Genomic DNA, 25,210 nt, shown 5'->3' on the forward strand with positions numbered 1-25,210 from the left:
TGCAACAAACGGCTTTGTTTGCGAATGGAAATGCAATGACAAGATGGATTAGGCAAGGAAGTAGTCGCGTTCCTATTCAGGCCAATCCTTTTGCAGTTGAGTTGTGTTTCCTCATAAAGCAGGTCATGTGGTTATCTCAGGCATGCTTTCTGATGTCCATAATATCAAATGATAAACAAACAAATTGTACTCTTGAGAAATCGGTTTAAAATGATGAACCAGTTTTATTACTCCCTCATAGAGTCCGGCATTTTGTGAACACATGACCAGACAAATACTGCTTGCTGAATCTCTGTAACATTCTCATTATTGGACGTTTATGTTTGCCAAATTATTTAATCTTGGGAAGAAAAAACATGCCTTTGAATAGTGCTGTTGCATTGGCAATGATGTTCAAAGTGACTCTACATCCACACCAATAGGTGGCAATAGAGAGTCCAAGACAACAAAATATTAAAAAGTTATTTGGTGCACATTTAATTCACATTTTGAAATGGGGTTGTAACCTGAAACTGAGGGAATGTTAAGTAACCCTGACAGGACGGCTCCAGAAAGCGTGGGGGGTCTGAGACGCCGCGGGGGGGATGGGCCGAGATTACAGGTTTGAGAAGTTGCCCTCAGGAATGCTTCAAAAGTGTCAGTGGAACGTAAAACAGATAAAACCAAGAGTTATAATCACCCTTAATCCCTTAATGTTGGCCACTAAACCTGCCTCGTTCACACTTTACTAAATTAGAAGAGGTTTTAGAGGCCAATGAACTCCACGTGTTGAGCATAGACGGCTGTTATGTGATAAAGCAATGTATGATTGTTATTGTTATCACAGTGCAGAAGGTAATTGTATTGCTCTTGATGGCGTACAAAGTGAGAGGAAGCATTAATAATTGACTGCTGGTTTTGTTGCGTGTCGTTGTGTGGACAAATAAGGCCAAAGGCTCAGTTGGCACTCATTACAGTCATTGTGAAATTGCTGTATAGGGCTGTAGATACCAGATGTTTACATCTACAGTATTTAACTGCTCGATGTATCTGTGGTTGAATTTCGTGCAGGTCACGTTTCCCAACTTCAGAAGAAATACAATTATGCTGTTTTGCCTGAATAAAATTAAGCTGATTTAGTCAAGTCAAGGCACTTTTATTTATATAGCCTATAGCGCTTTTTACAATACAGATTGTTTCAAAGCAGCTTTACAGAGATAACAGGAAAATGATGCAACAAAGTTTGTTTCTAGAAGAAAATAGCGTCACAGTCCAGCTTAAGTTAGTTCAGTGATGGTTAATTTTTGTTGTAAAAAAAGTTATTAATTTAGTTCATGTGTGTATGTATATATATATATATATATATATATATATATATATATATATATATATATATATATATATATATATATATATATATATAATATAATATAATATAATATAATATAATGAATATTAAATTAAATGTCCCCAACTAAGCAAGCCAAAAGCCAAAGGCAAAAAAGGCGACAGTGGCAACAAGGATATGCATGTATAGCCATATTGTTTTGCATTTTGACCTAATTCTCATTACCACTATACATAAATCTTGTCTATTATGTGGAAGCTTTTATTCGTCATGCTAGTACTTGTACTGCCTTAAATTTTATAACCAAATATTCAAGAAATAAAGAAATAAATGTCTCTTAAAAAATATATATAATGCATAAATATTTTTTTTGTTCACACATTTTAGCCCTTAATTTCTTTATTTGTATTCATTAATAAATGTATTCATTAATACCTTTTATCATTTTTATTTATTTTTTTCCATTTATTTTATTAATTTATTTAACAATAGAAAAATAAAGATAATTTATTTTAGAAAAAGAAAAAAAAGATAAAAAAAAACAGTAAGATTCATTACTGTATTATAATAATGAGAAACTAACAAGATCATTATTGATAATGAAAATAAACTCGAAAGTAAAACATTTGGACACATTACAGTAATGAAAAATGATCAAGAAAATGAGTTGAATTTTCACAAACTTGAAATGGTCTTATAAATTGGCTTAATTTTTTTAACAATTTCTTTCATTTATTTGTTTTTGGATTGTAATATGACAGATCTCTTTTCAATAGATTCACCCACATAACCATAGTGATTTGATTGAGCTGTTTGTCCACTTGAGTTTTTGTTGTATGGTTTCAGTGGGAAGCTGATGGTCCGGTTTCAGTGTATCGTGTGTGTGTGTGTGTGTGTGTTTAAGCTCTCATCTACAACAGTGCGTATCATTATCTATTGAAAAGAAACATCACAGATGAGATCTCCTGTCTCCATTGATTCTCCAGACAGCAGTGAGATTAAATGCAGTCTTTTTTTATTTCTAGAAATAAAAACAGAGACCTCCATGAAGTCTTCTGAACTGTGAGCAATACAGCTTTCCTCTGGGTACCAAAAGTGACAGAAATCTGTTTGAATAAGCTGAGCATGTGACTTCCGTCGCAAGCATCTGGTTACGCTCACACACAGATAGAAGCTGTGTGAAAAAACACCTCCAAATGCTCACTCATGCAAGTTTTGCTCATTGCACGTTGTTAGTTCATGTGATTTAATGCAATACTTAATGTTAAAAATTAAAACCTAATTAAACCTTATTGTAAAGTATTACCAACATTTCATACAAATAGTGTATTGTTATTAATGAATAATGTTTTTTTTTTTTTTTTCTGTTTGGGTTATGTTTGTGTTAGCAAAGTTTTTATTATTAGCTCTAGAAAACGAACTGAGGTCTAAGTCAAGTATGTCCTCATTAAGTGAACTAAATGGATGGGCGTGGGTGTGAAAGACGTCTATAGTGAGGGGACAGAAACTCAAGACAAGACAGTCCTCCTACCTGGAGATGGGGGCGGAGCTTAGAGAGAGAGAGAGAGAGAGACCGAGAGAGAGAGAGCTGCAGATGTGAGTGGGAAGTGCTGTCAGACTCTTGAGGAGCGTTAAAGACCCAAACACACACACACACACACACCACCTGCACGTCTCTCTCAAAGGAGGACATTTCTGCTTTCATGTGGAAGTAGCCGGCAAAGCCAGGAGGAATTCTGTATTTATGAGGTAAGAAAACTGTCCTCCGCTTGTTTGTTTGCAGTTGTAAATCAACCTGTTGTTCCTGAGCCGCTGCTGTGACGTCTGTGAGATCTCCGGCTCGAGGATTATTTTACATCAAGCCTTGTTCAGAGGGAAACTTGCTCTTTAATAGCTCAGGAGGCATCAACTCTTTTTCAGACGTTTTTCCTAAAATATACACAAATGAGAACTATAAAATGAATGTGGATGTAGCCTAGCTCATTTCATTTGGTTTTAGATGAATCGTGGCAAATCTGAGCACTGTTTGAGACATTGTTGAGATCTATTCTGAAACCCTATAGGAGACACATCTGAGATTATTGGAGTCTTTCTTTGAAGAAAAATCTGAGCAAAAGTCTCACATTGTTCTCCATTTTAAACGTATTTCTTTATTCTCATTTCATAGAGTTGGGTTGTTAAAAAATATCTCCTTAGTGTTTTTTTTAAAACATATTTTGGAGAAATAAAAAATTTGACTACATTGAGTGTATAAAGGAACTATAAAAGGAATATGGAAAACATAGAGTTTATAATCCAATTCTTAACATTTAATAGCAAACTTTGGTATTTTAGAAAGTCTTTGAGACTGTCGAGATCTCTTCTGAAACTGCAGAGACACAAGTGAGACTATTGGAGTCTTTTTCTGAAGAACAATATGAGCAGTTCATTAAGCAAAAGCGTGGATAACAGAAAATTAGATCTGAGAAGGATCAGATGAGATGTTTATAATGAGATGTTTGATGTTAAATTGCAAACTTTGCTATTCTGGAAAATCTGAGCACAGTTTGAGATCTCTTCTGAAACTCCAGAAGGGAGACCTTTTAAATATGTTTACTATCTTTTCCCAAACATCTCTCAATGAAAAATGAGACATGAACCCTAACATGACGAATAACTGATGATATAGCGTGGAGCCTGGATTTAATTATGTTCCCGAGTGTTCAGAGCTACATTAATCATGCTTCTTTAACAAGGCTCTTCTCACTAAGTCCTTTATGAACTTGCTGTTTGCTTTTAATCTAACCGGATTCCCCTGTCGATCTGTGTATAACCGCGTTCGCTCTGCTAATGACCAGACTGCTTTAAAGTCCAGCACAGACACAAAATCTGGTTAGTATATCATTAGGAGTCGTGTAATATCATTATCCTCTTCAATCAACAAAACCTTCTCAATCATTTTTCGATGTATGCATGACTTGGCCACTCAGAACACCCTAGCAACTGCATAGCAACGCATCCAGTCAGATATTGCAGATGCCGCACCTGTGGTATATGCGTTCACGTGAAACATTTCATGACTAATCAACTTAAATCTTGTGACGTAGAGTCGAAGGCAGCAGGTCATGTTTTGAAATGCCCAGCTCAGCTCTTTGTTAAAGTGTCAGTTCAGCACTTGTTCGTGTTAAGCTGTTTAGGTGATGCTGATGTGATCCGTTTAGACTAGACCACCTCGTGTTACTGATGAGGAACAGCAGGTCCGAGTGCACAGCTGGACATTAGAGATGTGTGGCCATTGATCGGGAGCGAGATGGGACGTGGGAATGTTGTACAGGAGAGTGAGTTTCAGTAATGGTTGTAGTCAAGTCGAGGCACCTTTATTTACATAGTGCTTTATACTATTGTTTCAAAGCGGCTTTACAGTAATAAACAGGATGATCGGTGACGCAAACAGAATTCAATTCTGCTGTAAACAGCTCGAAAAAGACAATTGTAAACGGTCATTATTCAGCTGAGGTCAGTTCAGTGTTGATTCAGTTCTGTTCAATAACTGTAAAGATCATCAATAATTGAATAACTTCAGTTTAGCTATAAAGCATTTCTGGAGAAAACATGAGAGTCCAGCTCAGTTCTCATCCGGTAGTGTCAGTGCAGTCAAATCAGTAATATTGTTGAATTTTAAGTGTGGTTGTAGTTAATTAAGTGGTAATTAGTGGTTGAAGCTTATTTAAAATCTAAAGGCAAAATGTTGAGGTTTGAGAAGAAAAAAAAAGTGTCAGAAAGTTCAAAAGTGTTCAATATTTGTATTTAAAAGGTCAAGTCTTTGTGTACCTACTTAACTATATTTTGGGGACATATTTGTACCCAGAAGTGACCAAAACCTGACAAAATCTCCCTTTAGGGACATCCTCATTTGTAAATCTGGAATAAAAATAAAGTAATTAAAGGCTTATACTATAATATATATATAGTGCTTAATGAGAATTTGGGGGAAATGTACTTATCTTGATCTTAAATAGGTTTCATTTTCTGTATCATGCCATTTTTTTCAGGTAAAATGTGACCAGGCCAAGCTCTTTTTTTAGTTTTTCACTCATATCCCCATGGTAGTAGGAAACACATTGTGGTCTACTCTTTTACTGGAAAGTGATGAACAGTGTGAGTTTCATTGACCCCTGTGGTGACCACTAAGCATCCTTGGCTTTCTCTGGATCAATGTTGACTAACACATGTGAGCTTTCATTAGGGTTTGTGAAAGCTTTTGTATTTTAAGATGGACAGTTTCACCTTACATGCAAATCATTCACTTGCTTTGTAAGTATTCAGTGAAAACCTTCTCCTTGTTTCTCTCTATCGTTATCTGGATCTTTCTGCGACTTGCTCTCTCATGTCGTGTAAGCTTCTGTCTTTCACACTCCATTGACAATCTCAGAAAGGTGTAAAAATATGTTCAAAAGTGTGAAGATTCCCAGATAACACAATAAAAAGCCTTTGATCGCTCTCAAGGTCAGGTTAGCTTAAATCAAACCCATGCACTTAAATGCACTGTGTAAAGACCCAGATGATCAATGTTATAGAAACATTTTCCCAATATTCCAGTTTAGAAATGGTATCAGAAACTTTAAAACGCGGACAGTTTTCTTAATGCAAGTAGAGCATTGGCATAACATTTAAAGATATTCTGCATTTCAATTAACATTTTAGTGTTTAACATTTACATTAAAATGCAATGTTCAATGGTGAATTGTGTTGCTGAATATGTACAAAATAATGCTTTGTCTAGGCAATACCATCCATAGTTATTTTGGGAAGCGGAAACTAGCAACAATATTCTGTTGTTTCAGCATGAAAAAGGTTTACAAAGCACAAAGTCACTCCAAAGAGTTATTCTCTTTCAGTCCGACACTGTTTCTGAACTCTCTGAAACACTTTGATTGTAGTCTTGAGTTTTCTTTCCGGCTATGAACACGTCACACAATATTTCTCATTTAAATAATTTCCGCCCCAAGGCATACGCAAAAAAAGGGTCCTGGCCTGGTTAAGTCGAGTTAGTAGTGTGTTGTAGAAGTGGGTCATTTCCCAAACATGCGCGAAGCTCTTGACCAATCACAACACACTGGTCCAGTCGACCAATCAGAGCACATTGTGCTTTTCAGAAGGAGGAGCTTCATAGAGACAGGAACTGAACAGAGCGTTACTGACAGACTGGGAAGAGAGGAACTGTAACAATGTCAAATATGTGAAGCATTACAGGGGTCCTATTGTGCTTTTTCACTTTTTCAACTTTTGTTAGTGTGTAATTTTGCTGTTTGAGCATAAAAAAGATCAAAGTCCACTCCAAAGGGAGATGTTTTATTGAACAGAATCCATTTTCTAAGAACTACAACGAACAGCTCACTTGGACTACAACACGATATTTCCAGGCTTTATGAAGTCATAATGTTCCTCATTTAAATAATTCCTCAACTCATTTGTTTGACCTTCCTAAGGCTGACGAACTTAGAATGGGTAAAATTAAGCAATAAGCCCCAAGAAACCGTGGTTTACAGTGAATTTATAACAGCTAAGGGGCGTTGTTATCATGACGCGGAGCATTATTTTAAACACTGTTCCTGAACATAATAATCCTGACGTTTAACATCGTACCTATAATGTACAAGGAAACATACCACTCTCAAAAATCCTAAAATCCGTGCTTGCAAATTCCGTTTGTTAACATTGTCAGGGTCTGAAACAGGTTTGAAATTGCCGCAGTCCAAATTGCCACAATTGCATATTTGCACTAGAGCAGAACTCCCGGTTATGGAGGGGCGGGACATTTCCCGAACACACGCTAAGCACTGCCAATCACAACACACTGGGCCAGCTAACCAATCACAGCACAGCACACAGCACAGAAAGTGGAGAGAGGAGCTGTAATAATGTAAAATATGTGAAAAATATATGTAAAACACGTTTTTTGAACAATCAAGCATGAAAGACCCCATTTACACCCCAAAAACAAAATCAAGACTTCATAAAAGCGCTTAATAGGACCCCTTTGAAACTTATTCTAGGAGACCAAAAACAAGACTTGGTAAAAAGGAATGATATTTATCATATTTAGGTTGTTGTTTCTGAAATTATTACTTAACACCATTTGTTGTAGCGTTCCATAAGTGCAATCTATGAAATACTAATCATCTAGGTTGTATCCTTATTATTTAAATGTTAGAGACAATTATTGTATGATTATTACTGGGTGTTTTTTACTGGGTTTTTTACATATTTAGGTTGGTGTAATGTTTCTAAAATCCTTTCAATCAACCTCGATTGAGTTAACATTCTTGGAGTGTTTTTTTTTTTTTTATGCTCCAAAAATATTCTGAATATGTATAAAATACTACTTCATCTAGGCTGTCATTCACATTATTTAAACGGTAGGAACCATTATTGTGGGAACTTTCTAATCTAGTCAAGTAAATCATTTTCTAGTAAAATTTTGTAGTACTGTATGTTTCCACTGGTCAGTTCTTTGTTATAGTTTGACATAACATTCCAGAAAATGTTTTAACACCTTAACTGTATTAACATTTTAAGCTTTCTAGCTACAATGCTTTATAATGTTCCAGATGTGTGTTGTTGAATATATCCTTACCTACAAGAGCAGGTGCAGTTATTCTGCTTTTCTTGTGGTTATTGAACAATGTGAAAGAAAGATGAACCTTTCTTCAATTTGCAAGCAATTGCATTGCTTGCAACTCCAATGCAAACAATTTATGGAAGAGACTGTAGATGTTGACCTTCCCTTCACATTGTGGTATGTGCATTCCTAGAAAGAATTAAAATGACACAATCATAATCATCATAAACATAAACATTTAAATGCTTGAATGCTCCACCTCCGAGAGTGGACCGCTTTACTCGGTGGAGAAAGTGAAAGGTGTTTGGGTTTGGCATTTACTCATATGGCAGCTCCTGTCTGATGCAAGCAAGATGGAAAAGCAAAGCAACCACAAACACTGAGTGCTTACTCAACACACACTAACAACATACTCAAAGCATATAACTATCATCTGAAAATCTGCAAGGACTCACACATTTTTGTCATTTAAGTTAAATTCAAAGTCAAGGGCACATTTTCAGTATGGTTATATGAATGTTTTTCTTAAACAACATACACTGCTTTTATGATGAATACGTTTTTTCATGAAATTTCTGAAGGAAAATGTATTGTGATACTTTTGGGCGTTCCATAAAAAAATGTCAGGGTGGTACAACTGTTCTGATATCATAATTAAAAAAAAAAAAAAGCCCCTTTTGGGAGGGGGAGGGGTGGGGGGCATTAAAGCGTTTTGTTAAAAATATTGTAAAAACTTCAAAAAACATTTGTCTGCCAAATCAAAGTCATGTGGTGCAACCAGCATACAGAAACGCGAAGGGAAAACAGGGAATCATATCAGTAAATCTCTTAAAATATCTGATCATTTTAATTTGGAAAATGTCATGTTTTACAACAAAAAAAATTGGAATTAATTATGAAATTAATTATATAATTCACAACATTTGTAAGATTATATTTTTATCTTTAAAAATATATTTAAATGTTTGTTTTTTAATGTGTACAGTCACATAGTGTATTTAAGGTGAACGGAGAATATGTTCTTACGTTTTGATTATGGGTTGCACCACATCACATATTTTGACTAAATAAATTTAAACTTCAAAACTAAATGAAAGTCAATATAGAACACAAAGATTCAAACGTGGCACATTTAGGCTATTTTAAACTAGAATTTGAAAATAATTGTATATTCATCTTGGTATTTTGTACATGTTGAAAATTAGATATTCTCAGATTTGGTTGTCTGGATCTTTCTCTTCTTTGTTTATTTTTAAGGTGCCTTAACTTTTTTGAAGGCAGGTGATGCTTCTATTTTCTTCCTCGCCTTAGCAGCTGCTGTTATTTTTATTCTACAAAATCACAGTTCAGGAAAAGGTTTAGTCTGTCTCTCATTTTCTCATGTCTCATCCTGACACCCTTTACAGCTTTTCTCACAAAGCTCAGTTGTTTGATAATCTTTGATAATCTGAAAGAGCTTAGATCCCAATCCTCTGAGTTGTAACTTTGTTTCATCCTTGGTTCCCATGTCTTGACTGAAAAATCAATCTCCTATGGTACTTGGATTCACACGCATACTAATTGAAAAGCTTGTCTGGCCCAGGACACTGGCACAGACATTGTCTTTCTGCCTGATGCATTTTGGAGACTTGGAACCATGTGAACAATCCGAATGTTGATGTTTTTCATGTCCCAAGGCTGTTTAGGTAATTATTTCGCAAAGCTCACATAATGAGAGAGTGAGTACGCTATGCTTCGGCGGGATTCACCCATATAAGTATCCTCCCTTGGAAACCACAAGCTGTTGGCCTCTGTTGCTTAGTGCCGATACCCCAAAGTTCCCAAATGCGCCACTGCTTGACTGCAGAAGTAACAGGACAAAACGTTGATTGGCAGTTTAATGTGTCCAAATACGCCAAAAGAGCAACCTGGTCGATCTGTCAAGGAATGTACTGAAAGTTTTATGCTAAAATTCTTTGATGTCAAACATGAATGAGATTTTAACTCCTGGATCCTGACTGTTGTGTTCTTTTGGGTGCTGGAATTGATGACACCTCATCCACGCTCTTGGTGGGAGGTAACTCTTTATCGTGTTTTTTTTCAGCTTGATTGGAATAAAGCTGGCAGGGAGATGTCAAGAATGCATGCACTTCGCAATGCTCCCACACCAGGAATGTGTTGTTTCGCAACACACGCATTCCTCTAACGGTTTTGTCAGTGAATCAACTGTGAGGTTTCCCGCCACAGGGACTGGATGTGTCACCTAAAACTGCACATTCCAGACCTTTTGCAAACATTCCCTGAAACTTGAAAGGTCCAAATACAGACCCTTGACCTTGGGCAAAGCTGGAATGTGGAAAGGTGATGAATGCTTATGCACTATCTTGGGTAGGAGCTGAATTTAACGTGGTTTTTGAACAAATCTCCATGGACACTTCAAATGTTTGGTTGTTTAACAACTGGATCTGTAAGCAAAGCACAATGTCAGTATGCTAGAAATCTCCAAATTTAAAGCAGTACAATTTCTCAGTTAGTGAAGATGGTTTGAGGAATCAAGTATATACAGTAATACAAAAGTTTGTTTTAAAACGGTTAAGGATGAAATACTGTATATATGTAAAAATAAGTATTGCAAAATATTAAAATTGCAGATCTAAGTTTAAAAATTAGATAATCTTCCCTATCAACCTCACTAACTGACTAGTTAAGTATGAAATATTTTATATCAAGATTAAAAACTATTGAAATTGCATTTCTAAATTACAACACCAAACTGATTTACTTTATTACACCACCTCTAAATTGAAGAGAGAAAAAAATCTAGATAAACTTGTTAACCTCACTGACTAGACTACTTGGCTAAATATTAAATACGTGTTTTTTGTTTTTTTGTTTTTTTTTTCATCCATCACTTCAACTTTAGAGCAACTTTAGAACACCACCAAAATTATTTAAGATAAATAAAAAAATAAAAAACTCGCCCGAATCTCTAACTGAGGAGTTGGTTTACCTCACTAAATGACTACTAGATGGTTGAGTATATATTTAAGTATATTTGATTTGAAAAATATTGAAATTTCATCTATCAGTTAGAGCCCCACCAATGTTTTTTTTTTTTTTTTTTTAGATAAATAAAACTACAAAAAAGATGTATCTTTCCCATCTCTAGTGAACATTTATTATTTAAAGATTACAAAGACAAAGTTTTTTATTAAGAATAAAATGCGCTATTGGATCATGCACAATGAATCCATGAATCTACATATTAAAGGAAATTGGATCAACTTTGATTTCATGTTGACTTTAAATGAAGTTTCGCTTCAGAAGGAATTTGATGGTGGATGTACAGTTTGTGCACCTGTTCAAAAATGTTCAGTTCTTTACTGTCTGACCACAAGGGAGTTTGGTCTTGTTTTAATATAGCCTCTCACAGTAGGTGCACCTGTTCTGTCTTGCATTGAAAATAGGCCAATGCCCTAGGACTTCCTTTTGTTGGCGATCTGTCTTTTACACCTCAGGCTTTGATATTCATCATTTAGATAAATCTGGAATGGAAAGCAAGTTTATATAAAGTGTGGAACTCCGTTTTGAATAATTTAGCACAGCAGGCATGTACAAGAGTATTAAATAACTTATGAACCAGAAGTCTCACGCTGTACACAAGTAAATTTCAGGAATGGAGATGGTAAAGTGGACACATACACTGGCTTAAATTGGAACGGCTGTTTAGTGATGTCGGAAAACAAGTTCTTCTGATTTCATTTCCTCTATGGAAAAACACATTTAATTGGATATGACAAACTGCAAAGCTGCACACAAGAGAACATAATGTTTCAAAGCTGGTTTCTTTAGGGCTTGTCGTACAAGGCTCGTACTATTTTCTCTGCAGATTCCCTTATGGTCTGCTTACACCTGGTTGGTTCCTCTCATGAGAAGTGAAAACCACCCACCTGTCTTTATGACTTGAATTACAACCCATGCATTATGCTTATGTCTAACAGATTATTTTCTTGTGGTCGCACACAGAATTATTTTTCCAGATGGTTTCAAACCCAAGATTGACATTCATTTACGATCTTTTTGCGAAGTTGATTCGAAAGACCAAAATGCAACTTCCCATTGACGGCCTGACAAAAATGCGTGCCCACACACTTGCAGTCTCTCTCTCTCTTTGTGTGTGTGTGTGTGTGTGTGTGTGTGCATCCCACTTGTTGAAGCCAAGATAGGGATTTCTGGGCAGTGAGCAGAGACAGCCTTGTTTGTTTTCCCAGGCTGCCTTTGTTTAGGTTAGAGGTGAAGCCTGGTCACTTTTGGTGCCCTCAACATTCCTCTGTCTAGAGGCGCTCATACCATTCATGCGGTCGGAGACATCTAGAAATCTTTATCCTTAATTTATTATACAGTAAATCGTAAATGACTGGAAAAATCATGAGCCCTTATTATATCGCTGTGGACTTGGAGGGACTATTCTGCATATGTAGCAATTTTCTAAACTTATTTGCTAAAATGAATCTACATTTGTGAGGGAGAACATTGTACACATTTTGGTTACAATACAGTATTATGTAAAACTCAATCAGATTGCAATTCCGTTTAGCACCACTAGTAGAGAAGAAATGACGCACTTCAGTTCAATTTGTAGTAATGCTGCTTTTAATATAAGCTACTCCTCAACACATGGTCCAAGAGCTGTAGGCTACAGGACTGTGGTAGAACATATATTATAAAATAAAGTCTTGTTTTGTGTCTGTGATGTTGTTCTTGTTAGCTTTGTGTGTCCTTATTAGCTCTGTACTTTATGGTTTGTACTGTTGAGAAATGTTTGGAATTTGTCTCAAAAACATATCCGCCAAAGTAATGTACTGTAAAATGTATAATTCAGCAACGGAACTGAATAGTGGTGTTTTGTCCTGTGACTATGCAGTCTCAGTCACCCAGTTGCCCTGCTGTGGGGCTCTGTAACCGGAACCGAACAATGAACGGGGCTCGCTAGGCTAGTCGCATCATCTAGAGCCCTTGTGTTCTCACTATCCTCAATTTAAGTTTGGATGTGTGTCTCAAATGCAGAGAAATAGTCAGGCTGACAGAGAAGATCTCAGAATTAAGCACGTGTGAAACCCTCATCGCTGACAGAGGAGACAACACTGAACATGTAGGCTGTGGAAGGGACAATAACAGGAGATGACACGACTCACCGTGTTTGTTAACTGATTTCGACTTACCAAAGTTGTTTTAACTCATAAAAAATGAGTGTGAGAAATAAAAAAAGACTGTAAACACATATGACAAGTTAACAGGCTAGTGAAATGCTAACGTGTTGTGCTTGCGATACCGATTTAAATTAATAGCTAACGATGTCAGATTAATGTGATAGGCAATTTTAGACAATATCAGATATATGGTGATGAGTAAGTTATATTTAGCAATATAAACAACAAGGAATGATATAGGTTCAAAAGAAAGCTATACAGAGCTACAAACACAAACCACTCAGCAGCGAGGCATACAGGAACCGGTCTTACATGTCTTACATGTCAGGGTAAAATATGAGCAAATCTATGGTTGAATTAATGAAAACAAACTGTTTTTGGAGGAACATTTACCAATGAATTGTTAACTATAAGACCAGTAAATAAAATAAAAAAAGGAAATTTTAAACATGTTCCCTTTAAACATATCTGTCTGGATCAGGAAATTAGACAAATTGCAGAGTTATGGACTAGGTTCAGTGTTCTGATTGCGTTTGTGCTGGCAACAAGGCAATTATGAAAGAATGTGTGTTCAGGTTATGGATGGAGACTCTCAATGCACGCTGATCCGGCTGTAACTCATGTGTGAAAGCAATGACATATTTATAGGTGCATGTTTGTTCAAAGAAGACTAATCAGGTATTCAAAGAGGAAATGAGGACAAAAATGTTAACCACCAACTGACTCATCTGTAATGTTGTTGGCGGGGGGGCATGTTCAGAACTTGCCTGGAGTTGTTTGATGGTTATTTTGATGCAGAAGTGTGAGTGGGATTTCCATGAATGGATGGGACAGTACGGTTGTTACAGAATTATGCAGCCAGCCATGAATTTTTTGTGCTAATTAGTTTGTCCACAAGCTGGCCACACTGGCCCTGTCGCAATTTTCCTTCCATTGCTGACATATTTCCCATTGAAAAAGGAAGTTGCAGAATAACCATTAGTCTTTAGTTTACATCACAGCTATGGACAATGATTAGCTACTTATTGCTAGTCAGTTACAGATGGTATTTGGGGGTGGAACATTGTGATTCTAGAGTGCATTTTATTGGTCAAATATTGGGACATGCCTACAAATTTAAGGTGATGTCATCAATATTTTTGGACGGAGCAGAACACGGACGAGCAAAGTATACTTATGGTCTCTGGTGTGCGCCTAAATGGCCAAATATACACAAAAATATGTCAATGTCCGTTTTGGTGAGTAGATCCATGCATTCTGTCTTAAACGTGGTTTGAAATCGCTGGTGTTTCTGATGTCACAAACTACCTTGTAACCAATCAGATCAGTGTGATCATCAACGAGTGGATCTCTGAGCTGGTGTGAGTGAGTGGAGGCGGGGCTAATTTGTATATTCATAGAACCGCGTATACTAAATGAGGCAAGGGTGTAGAGTTACATTCAAGCTATTTAAGGCATGAAGATATTTTTTCAAGGTAAAACCGTTTAAATATGTAATTTTGGTGATCAAAGATGAGTTTTAAGGGATACAATTATTGACTACTGGGGGACTTTAAAGCCTAATGCAAATACCTGCTATTGTCTGTGTCATTAATATTAAACAAAAGACAAAGACGAAACCACTCACTGCTCTTGATTGAATAACTTTAGTAGTTTTAATAAGAGTCAATGTATATTTAAAGGTCCCATTCCATGGATTATTTTTATTATTTAATAATGTTTCCAGGGGTGCCCTTATAATGTTAGTATGTTTTTTAGATCAAATTTTTTTATAATTTAGAAATAAAAGGCATATTTCCTAGCCTGATTTCATTCCCTGGTTTGAACACTCTGTTTGAAGGGGCGTGTCTGCTGTGAGACTTCAGTGTAAACGCCCTCTGCTGTGATTGGCTGACATGCTTGCATATGAAATATCTGGCATTAAATGTGGAACTATCTGGAAAACTTTTACTATTACAGCTATTATACGTTTTTACTATTACAGCTATCTGGATTAACGAATCGTGAGAAGTTTTTTAAGTATTTAGATCTATTACCATCACATAAAAGGTTGCAGTTATGAGCATTGAGCAGATGACAGCCTGTTGATCGCGTGAAAGATCTTATCATTGCAACGCAGTTTCTGCACTCACTAATGATTTCACCAATGCAAACATGATAAATACAGTAAGAGCTTCGTTGTGCAGTGTAACAGCGTCATTGATTTCATAACGAGTTTTGGCAAGTGTCCAGATAAACTCGCGCTGTGTGATTGACAGCTTGGGCGATTGGAAAGGGATTGTTCTTTGATCACTTTCTGTATATTAATCACAGTTTAAGTAAGATTATTTTCATCCTACTAAGAGAAACGAACGATGTGAAGAGTGATCGCTACTTCCATATTAAATCACTACTTACCGCTTGCTGGAATATAGTTGAAATTGCCCCCTTCGTCAGTATGAAACGCTGAGAGAAGTCTGCTTGATATTATTCCAGGTTAGAAAAACAGTCCGTGGTGAAATGGACAGAGCAAACTAACAACTTCGAATTAAACTTTTGCGGTATCCGATTATAGATAAACATCAACCACGTCTGTTGACATTTCGCCATCAATACGCCTGTGTTCCTGTGGGCGGAGGTTACGGTTCTAGTGACATCACTAAAGCAGGATGTAGAGGGGTGTAGTCCAATCCAGCCGTTTTTTGTAGTCAACTTCTGTTAAATAAAATATCTCGCTTGGCATTGAACTTTGAGCTTTATAATTTTACAGATATTATTTATACTCTAACAACAACATTACACACTAACTAAAGTTTGAAACATGGGATCACATAGAACGGGACCTTTAATGCATACAGTGAAGACTATGCAGTGTTTAACTCAGGGTTTAATGACTATTTTGACAAATGATTGTTTAATGCAATACTGTGTTTTAAATTGTGCAAATAGATAAGTCCATAGTCTGAATATTCTCAATACTGAATATTCAATATTCTGAATATTCAGATCGTGAATCGTGATTGTTTGTTATAAGATTGTGATATTAAATTTTAGGAAGATCTCCCACCCCTATTCTGACTGTTTATTTGTTTTAATTTCTATATAAAAGACCATTATCCAGAGATGTTGCTGATGCATCACTGCTGCTGATTGGAGATGCCATCCTAATAAATCACTGATTGATCCATAAATGCTAGTCGAGACAGTGATAATTCTTCACACACACCCATGACACAATCCCTCTGCTTCCTCAGCACCTCATTCATTCAGTGATCGACTGCTGAGGAAACAGTCAATCAGAGCAACAGCTGACAGTGAGAGCCGTCCCACCCTGCCTTGTATCTTACAACTGTTTTGTTTAAAGCTGCTGAAAAATTAGACATGGTTTTTTTTTATGGCTGGGTAAAAACAGATGTTTTCTCACTCTCACAGGTATTTTGTAAGAAAGAGCAGTTGTTGTGCATAAATGGGGGCTGCAGATGAAGTGCATCATGGGATATATGCACATCAACAGCTGTAGCAGAAAACACTGGCCTTATTGCATGTGATACAAATGGCCTTTTCTGTCAGTTCATATTAATAAAGGTATGAAATGAACACCCACCATGAGCCAAACACATGTCATTTTGCTCTTTTATTGCCATTATGGCAAGTGACCCGTAACAAAATTTCAGCTTGACGTTTGACAAGATACTCCATTGCTTAGACACAAAGATGTGTGCTTAAAGAAATGCATTGGATTACATAGAGAATAACAGACAAAACAAAAGCTGTACATTTTTGTTTAGTTGCGCAAGAGCTTTTCGAAGAACACAAAGAATTTTTCCCACAGTTATGTTTACACATATTGCGGCTAATATTTGGCTGATTACTAAGGTGTTCTGGGTAGTTGCTTAGGGGGTTTTGAGTGGCTGTTAACAAGTTGCTATATGGATGCTGATATGTTCTGCAAGTTGCAGGGGTGGTTGCTAGGCTTTTTTTAACACATTGCTATGTGGTTGCTTGGGTGTTTGGGGTGTTGTTGACATGTTGCTATGTAGTTGATATGGTGTTTTGGGTAGTTGCTAGAGTGAGATGTTAATACGTTCCCATGCAAATGCTAATGAGTTCTGGCTGGGTAATTGCTTAGGGTGTTGCTAGCTGGTTGTTAGGGTGAGTGGTTGTTAATATGTTACTATGCTGATGCTAAAGTGTTCTGGGTAGTTGCTTAGGGTGTTGCTAGATTGTTGCTAGGGTGTTTTGTATGGTTGTTAACACATTGCTATGTGGTTGATAGGTGTTCTGGACGGTTGCTAGGGGATTTTAGGTGGTTAGTTGCTATGGGATTTTAGGTGGTTAACACATTGCTATGTGGTTGATAGGATGTATAGGTAATTGATTGGTGGTTGCTAGGCTGTTTTGGGTTGTTCTAACACATTTCTATGTAGTTGATAGGTTGTTCTGGGCAGTTACTAGGTGGTTGCTAGGGTGTTTTGTTTGGTTGTCAACACATTGCTAGGTGGATGCAAGGGTGTTTTTGTCTATGTGGTTGATAGGGTGTTCTGGTTAGTTGCTAGGTGGTTGATGGGGAGTTCTAGATGGTTGTTAACATGTTGCTATGTGGTTGATAGGATGTCTAGGTAATTGATTGGTGGTTGCTATGGTGTTTGGGGTTGTTAACATGTTTCTATGTAGTTGCTAGGTGGTTGCTAGGGTGTTTTGGATTTTTCATATGCCAGGCCTGAACTGTTTGGAAAATATCAGTGCATTCATGTCTGTAGCACAAGTTTAATACTTCAATAGACATAGTCTTCATGTGTAACTTCAATTTTGCCTCATGAATTATTTGCACTTTTGCGCTTTCACATTTTGCGTATTAAACAGCTGAATTGCTAAAAGAGAGCACAGCTCTCCTCCCTTGTGGGGCAAGATGGTGTTTACGTGCTTCATTCTGCAGATGTGCTTGTGTGAATCTACTCTATCTCCCCCGAGAGCTTCACTCCTCTAACTGTCTTAATACATTTACACTGATTTATTAATGCCAACTTCACACAGTAGTGTTTGGATAAGAACAGCTGGCTAATAAACTCTGCATCAAGAGAAAGCACCACGCCTGCACAACAACAGCGTGCTTGTTCCTCAGGACATATTCCCAACAGCCCGCAAAACATAAAGAGGATGATGAGAGAGAGGAACGGGATCATTCTAGTAATCATAGCTTCTTGAGGCGGCGCTCAGAAGGGAGGAGGCAGGGATGTTTTAGACTTGTCTGGGGTGGGTCTGCATTTCTGAAGCAGTGGGTCTGGACATGTGCGAGTGATTGTGCTTTAAGATGGAAGTTCCACCCAAATCTCAAATGCAAGCCTGTTATGAGTCAAATCACAATGCTAAAATATATATTGTTCTGATCTAACACTAATCCAGTGAGCATAAGACCAAACTGTCCGAGTTTGGCACCTGTTGATTCTTCTGTGCTTCATCTTTCACATTCCAGTACTTCATTGGCATGGTAACTTCAGTGGTCTGCGTTGAGGAGTTTACCCTGAGGCCACGGACCTGATTTTAGTATGAGCCTGTTAGAGGTACAGGAGACAAAAGGAGATTTGTTTTACTCTCCGCTCCGCTCACGTGGCCCAACAAGGTGGCATTCCTCTGCTTCAGTGTGGATGAAAATGAACCATTTCAGAGTTTTTGAAGAACAGAAAAACAATAGATTAAAGAGGCTTACAAGAGCAGGTGGAAAGAAAACCGATATCAAGTTTAGGACTTGAGTTTAGGAGTAACTTTTTTACCTGCACTACTAGGTTTTGTAATCTGGCTCTGTTTACACCTGGTATTAAAGGGGTCATATAATGCCATTTTTGTACAAGCTAATATGATTCTTTAGGGTCTAAATTAAAAGTTTCTAAGATACTTTAATTTAAAATTCTCATTAGTATTGTAAGAAAACACAAATTTTACCTGGTCAAAAACAGCTCTGTTTTCAGCATGCCGTTTAAGTGCATGTGTCTTTAAATGATAATGAGCTTTGCTCACCCCGCCCCTCTGTTCTGTGCATACACCGATTTTAACACAATAACACAATAACCATAATGCATTGTTCATTATAAACGTGGGATTATGAATTATATTGAGAATGTCGTACATAGAAAACATGCCGTAATGTACCCTGAGTGTAAACAGCCGCATTTATCGTGAAGCGTGCAGCAAGCGATTTGCAAAGATTAATATAAAGATTAATATAAAGGTTAATAAAACGTTACACTCACTTCTTCTTCTGGAGGTGCAGCAGGAACACGAATAGTTGGTACCGATCCTTTTTTCAGGAGCAGCTTCTTTGCAAAACCAGCTTTATACTGACCCTCGAGCAGTCTGGTGTGTGAAATGATTCGCGCAAACATGAAAGCATTGACGTTAATCGTGGGGAATATTCCCTTCGAAAACAAACTCACGCCACTGCGTCTTCAGTGGTTCGGATTTAGGAACATCAAAATGACTGCTGTGTTCGTTATTACACCCAAGAACAGAACACCACAATCGCTTAGACGCCATTCTGCTCATAGACAGTGCTCGCACCGGTCCGCGCGGACTATGATTGACAGCTCGCTCACGAGCGAGGGCGGGTCTGTGTTGAAACGCTGCTGTCAATCAACAATCGTGGGAGGGGCGTCCGACCATGTGACCGGATTGCTTTTGTAGTGTAAACGCTCATGTGGTCGAATGAGTTCGAACAGCCACAAAAGACCGTCTTCTCTTCGCCTACTGACCTAATGCGTAACATTATGGGAAGCGCACTAGCCAGACGGGATTTAAACTTGGTCGACTGAAGACCCATGTTTGGTTTGAAGACGAAAAATGTACCAAGCACGATGTTCTCTCACTATTCCTGATTTCTAACACACACTCACAGCATTCGTTGTGGTCTTGAGTCAGAGCAGAAACTAAAGCTGCTGCTCTCCGTAAGTTTTTCTGTTTTCTCCAGTCGTGTTCATATGTAAATTGCGTGAGCTTATTTCATCCATTAGATCGAAAGATCTGAAAAAACCTGTACATTTACACCCCCATAGACCCTCCCCTTGAAGAAATAAGGACAGATGTGGACAAAAGAGATGTATTAAAACACCAGGTGTAAATGGGATTGTGTCTCCTTGTGCCTCCCTTGTCTACCTGTGATCCAATCGACCAAAACGCATCTTAACACCGGGTGTAAACAGAGCCTGTCATTACACTGTTTGTGCCCTAAATATCAAATGACTCGTACAAGTTGGTGTGCTCTGGCTGGTTTCTAATTATTTATTTAGATGGCTCAAATGCCAAGTGGCTGCTTTCAGAAACACTTTGTCATACTTGATTGTGTGTTAAATAGAGTGTGTGTGTGTGTGTGTGTGTGTGTGTGTATATATGTATATGTTTTTCTTATGTATATATACAGTACATACATACATACATACATACATACATACATACATACATACATACATACATACATACATACATACATACATACATACATACATACGTACGTACATCGCACACGCACACACAATGCATAAGAAAAACATATTTATATACATTATATATTTAGATTTTGGGGCCAAAATATGACCCAGACATGTTCCTGTGAGTTGCTCCTCTCACCCTCATTCTCTTTATTCTCTATTAAACCTGACTTTAAGGCCTGGAGATAGAGCATCCGTCATCTGGTACTTACCAACTGCTAAATGGTCTGCTTTGTATCTCAGCACTGTTTGTTTTCATTAGTTAATGCAGTAGACTTTACCGTAGAATTTCCTCACAAAGGGTGTACTAGGTAACAGTCAAAGTGCACAGAGACGACATTCATTTTGTCTCACTCTTATTAATCTCACAAACTGGTATTCACTCAATAACTGCACGGCTAAAACGTTCAGATGCTACGCCTTACCTTAGCATTGCCATCTGTTCCTGCTGTGGGGCTTCAAAGTGGAGTCAGAAACACATGCAAGCACATGCAGTCTCTGAACAACTAAGTTCTGCCTGTCTGTTCCCTTAAGCATTCATCTGCCAAAATGCCTTTGAAGAGAGCCAGCAGTGCAGTTAATTGGAGCAGAGCTATGAGTCCATCAACCTCCTGCTAATAATAACTCTTGAAATTTGCTTACCCACTGGACCTGATGTTCAATCATGATTTCATGTCTCATGGCTGGAAATCCTGCAGAGTTTGAGCAATCAGGTAGAAACAACTGAAGTAGATAATAGCTTGATTTTTCTTTATGGATGTTTTTATGGATGGACCTTATTTGACAAGTTTAGACTAGAGAGTGACTTTGGTCGTTTTGTCTTCTGAAACTCCACAGATGAGGACGTAGTTTTGGTCTGAACATTGATGAGTGAACCTTTTTAGCGGGGTCCCAGGGCTTGTTTGTTTATTGATTTATTCTTGCAAAATGGTCTTTCGTGGTTTTTACCTATCCACACATGCAAAGTTAGTTGATAACATAACTCCAATAAAGTAATAGCCTAGTTAACAATTACTTGTTTACATAGGATATGATGTAGCTATTTTATATTATTTAAGCATTTGGGACCTTATCAGTTTGACAGAATTTTCCACTTCAAAGTGCCATGGAAAGTCAAACTAACTTTACTTTGAAATTGTTAATTTCCTACTCCTTAACAGTTTATCAGACTTTTAATGATTTCGGCCATGTTGGAATATCTGAAGGTCAGGTTTTCTTGTCAGTCATCCTACGAACAGAACCAACGCTATCTCACGACCAATTCGTACGAATTCGTACGAATGATAAAAAGTTGGCTAATTCGTACTAATTCGTACGACCTCACTCGTACGAATTTGTACGATTTGTCTATGGGTAGGTTTAGGGGCGGGGTCAGGGGTAGGTCATTCGTATGAATTCATACGAATTGGCCAATTCGTAAAATATGTACGATTTTGAAAAAATCTTACTAATTCGTACGAATCACGTCCAATGAATTCGTACGAATAAGCCACCTCGTAGAATTTGTACGTTTTCCCGTGAGATCGGGCTCACAGAACACATTTTTACACATGGGGAAAACTGATTGTTTGTTTTAATAATTCAAGAAGGTCCAGACTTTAAAGCTTTTGATTCTAACTTGTACTTGCCCTTATGAAACTGTACTATAGTTCTTTTAATTATTTAGCTGTAGCATAGGTTACAATAAGGTTATAATTATAGGTGAGACCATTGATGTCTCCTTAGTAGGCCAATGTTGACTTCTGTCTTTTTTTTATTGATCTATAGCTTTTGTTATGAAAAATAGCAACCTACACATTTAGAAACTATAGCTACAACATGCCACAGTTGTAATATAGTAGAAAAATATATTTCATTAACAGATTATTTATTATAAATTCTACAAGTTAGTCAGAATTTACCACAATAAATACAATAAAAAAAGTGATAAATTCTAGTATGGGTGGTCATGAATAGATTAAAAAGTTTTCTAAATTATGTTGGTGCAAAATGAGATTATTTCCTCTTTTCATCTGTCTTTTTAATTTATGTGACTGTTTTAGATCATATTTTGCACGCCACGAATGCACAATTAAATAAACCAGGCTTCAGTCATATTGCGCTGATAATTCGTCCATTCAGTTCGGAGGGAAACTTAGCATGTATAAAAGCTCTGAACGTGTGATGTATATAATTAATTAATACCCTAATTCTTATTAATCCATGGATTCTTGTGCATTGTTTTGTTAGTTGTTCTATTCATATGTATGTCTCATGGATGTCTTCGGCCATTTGTATTGTATTTGTACATCTTGTACCACGGGGGCGTCGCTTTTTTAGGATGGCGACGTCAACTTAAAAATAATACTTTTTAAAAACTGTTGAATCAGACCTGCAAGGTATCACTGAAAATGACAATAGATTTTTGAAGTTTGTAATGTAATCTTTTTCAGACCATGAAAACATGTTGCAATAACACTGTTGCTGTTTTGTTATTTCAGAATCCAGACATTGTCATGCATTGCTGATGTAAGCTGATCTGTGTCCTGTGTCTCTGATGGAGCTGAAAGTTTGGGTTGATGGAGTTGTACGAGTGGTTTGCGGCCTGTCGGAAGAGACGTCGTGCCAAGATGTAGTCATTGCACTCGCCCAAGCCATTGGTAAGTACCTCTGCGAATGAACTTACTGTTGTGAGGTTAGACATTCAAAGATCTGGGCTGGTAACCCAGCCTGATCTCATGAAATGCGTCTCTATAACACGCATTGTATTTTTCATGCAATTTATACGCGAAAATGAGTTTTTACGTGCATATGATACGCACTTTATGGCGTGTAATACCCACATACCTCACACCACTAATCCTACCCAAGGGGCTTACAGTGCGTATCATATGAACATAAAAACAAATTTTCACGTATAAATTGCACTATAAACACAATGCATGCTATAGAGACGCATTTCATTAAATCTGGGTTGGGTAACCAGTAGATTGTAGGTTAGAAGCCAACAACGTGGTGGTCAATGAGCCCTTGCCATAGTGCCCTTGAGCAAGACACTTAAAGTAACCCTAGGACAGTTCCCCCAGATCCTAGGGGGTTGTCCACATAAAAAGGGTACAGAAAAGTAAGTAGGTCTGATGCATTTTTTTGGTCTCTAACTACCCCTGTGCTCTCTACAGGCCAGACGGGTCGTTACGTTCTCATTCAGAGATTGAGGGACACTGAGCGCCAACTTCTGGCCAATGAGCGCCCACTGGAGTCCCTGGCCAAACTGGGCCAACATAGCAGTGAGGTGCAGTTCTTCCTGCGGCGGACTGGTCCCAGCAGCAGTGAAGAGCAAAGTCTGCACAACCGCACCCTCCCTCACTCCAAGCCTTCCACGTCAGAACCCAAACGGGGACTACCGAAGAAATCCTTAACCTTCAACTTGGGCCCTTCCTGTTCTCCTCGTACAAAAACTAAAGACTCTCGTAAAACACCCTCTCCTGAGCAGAGGGCATCCCCAGTTCCTCACACGGCGTACCTTCCAGCGCCATCTAAAGAGGAGGTGTTTCGGCATGTTCTCCAGCAGCAGGAGCAGCTCCGTGCCCTTGAGTCCCAGCTGGTGGATCTGGACAGGGAATGCGAGACTTGGGACCAGACGTCTACAGAAGAGTCGTCCCTGCAGGCAGAGATAGAAGTCTTGGAAAATACCTTGTGGAAGAACCAGCAAGAGTTGGTGGACGAGGAGTTCTGGGAGGAGGAACTAAAGCTAGAGATCGAGAGGGAGCGTGGGATGAAGCGGCGGTTAGGAGAGCTGCATGCTAAACTGGATGACTGTGGGCAAAAGTTGCATGAATTCAACACTCGTGCAATGCAACTTGAAAAGGACGTTCAGAGGGAAATGCTACAGGTGGACACCTTGCCCAATCAGCCCGATTCAAAAGACTCTTTGGGGGTAGTCAAGGCAGATGTTCAAAGTCGACAAAAGCAGGGGGAGGACTTGGAGGCAGAGCTTGTAGAGCTTGAGAAGGCTTTGGGGAGGGCGGAGACTCTGCTGAAGGTAAGCAGAGAGGGCGCGGCTCAAGAAAGAGGTTTATAGCTGTTGGTGGAAAAATGATGGCAGGTATTACTGTCCCCTTAGGCAAAGGGCGTACAAGCAATGAACTGAAAATCTGAAAGTGAGCAAAGGAACTCACCTTTTGAAATTATTCAGATGTTCACACTCAGAATGTATACATTCAGTCTTTTAACCTACTTTTCTGTGCACAAAAACTAATGTTTTTATTTGGACACGCATACATTTATTTTATTTCCTGTGTATTTTATGCCTTGAAAGGACAAAATAAAGGTATACACCTATTAAATGAGTTTCCTTTCCTGCTAGGCATGTATGAATTTCACACTGTAGGTAATTATGCACCAGACATTTCAATATTTCACTATTCCAGTGACTTAAATCAAAGACTTCCAGTTCTGTGAAGATGATCTGAACTACTTCATATCGCAGTGCCACTCAAAAATCTTCCTTTATGTCTTCTTCCAAAAAGCAAGAAAATCAGCCATGACTAGCCGGATCTTACATAATCAAAATCTATTCCCATTAGATAAGTGTTGTGAAGTAAGACAAGTAGGCTGCTCTGCCTCCACGACCACACAGTGAATTATGATAGTTTGC

At 37.9% G+C, this 25,210-nt stretch overlaps 1 protein-coding gene across 3 annotated transcripts in view; it reads left to right on the forward strand.

The window, feature by feature from the left end:
* Positions 1 to 25,210, forward strand: part of rassf7a (Ras association domain family member 7a) — a 43,232-nt gene that overhangs the window by 12,955 nt on the left and 5,067 nt on the right. For 2 of the 3 annotated variants that reach the window (XM_084396682.1, XM_084396684.1), the window contains exons 2-3: positions 23,055 to 23,213; positions 23,733 to 24,595. In XM_084396682.1, the coding sequence (XP_084252808.1) occupies positions 23,111 to 23,213; positions 23,733 to 24,595 (966 nt within the window). In that variant the 5' untranslated portion in view covers positions 23,055 to 23,110. Of the gene's footprint in view, positions 1 to 2,957; positions 3,077 to 23,054; positions 23,214 to 23,732; positions 24,596 to 25,210 lie in introns of those variants that run through there. The other variant, XM_084396683.1, reaches the window with a different exon arrangement.

This window comes from Rutilus rutilus (genome assembly GCF_951802725.1).
Source record: "Rutilus rutilus genome assembly, chromosome: 23".
In the NCBI taxonomy this organism is placed as follows: Eukaryota; Metazoa; Chordata; class Actinopteri; order Cypriniformes; family Leuciscidae; genus Rutilus; species Rutilus rutilus.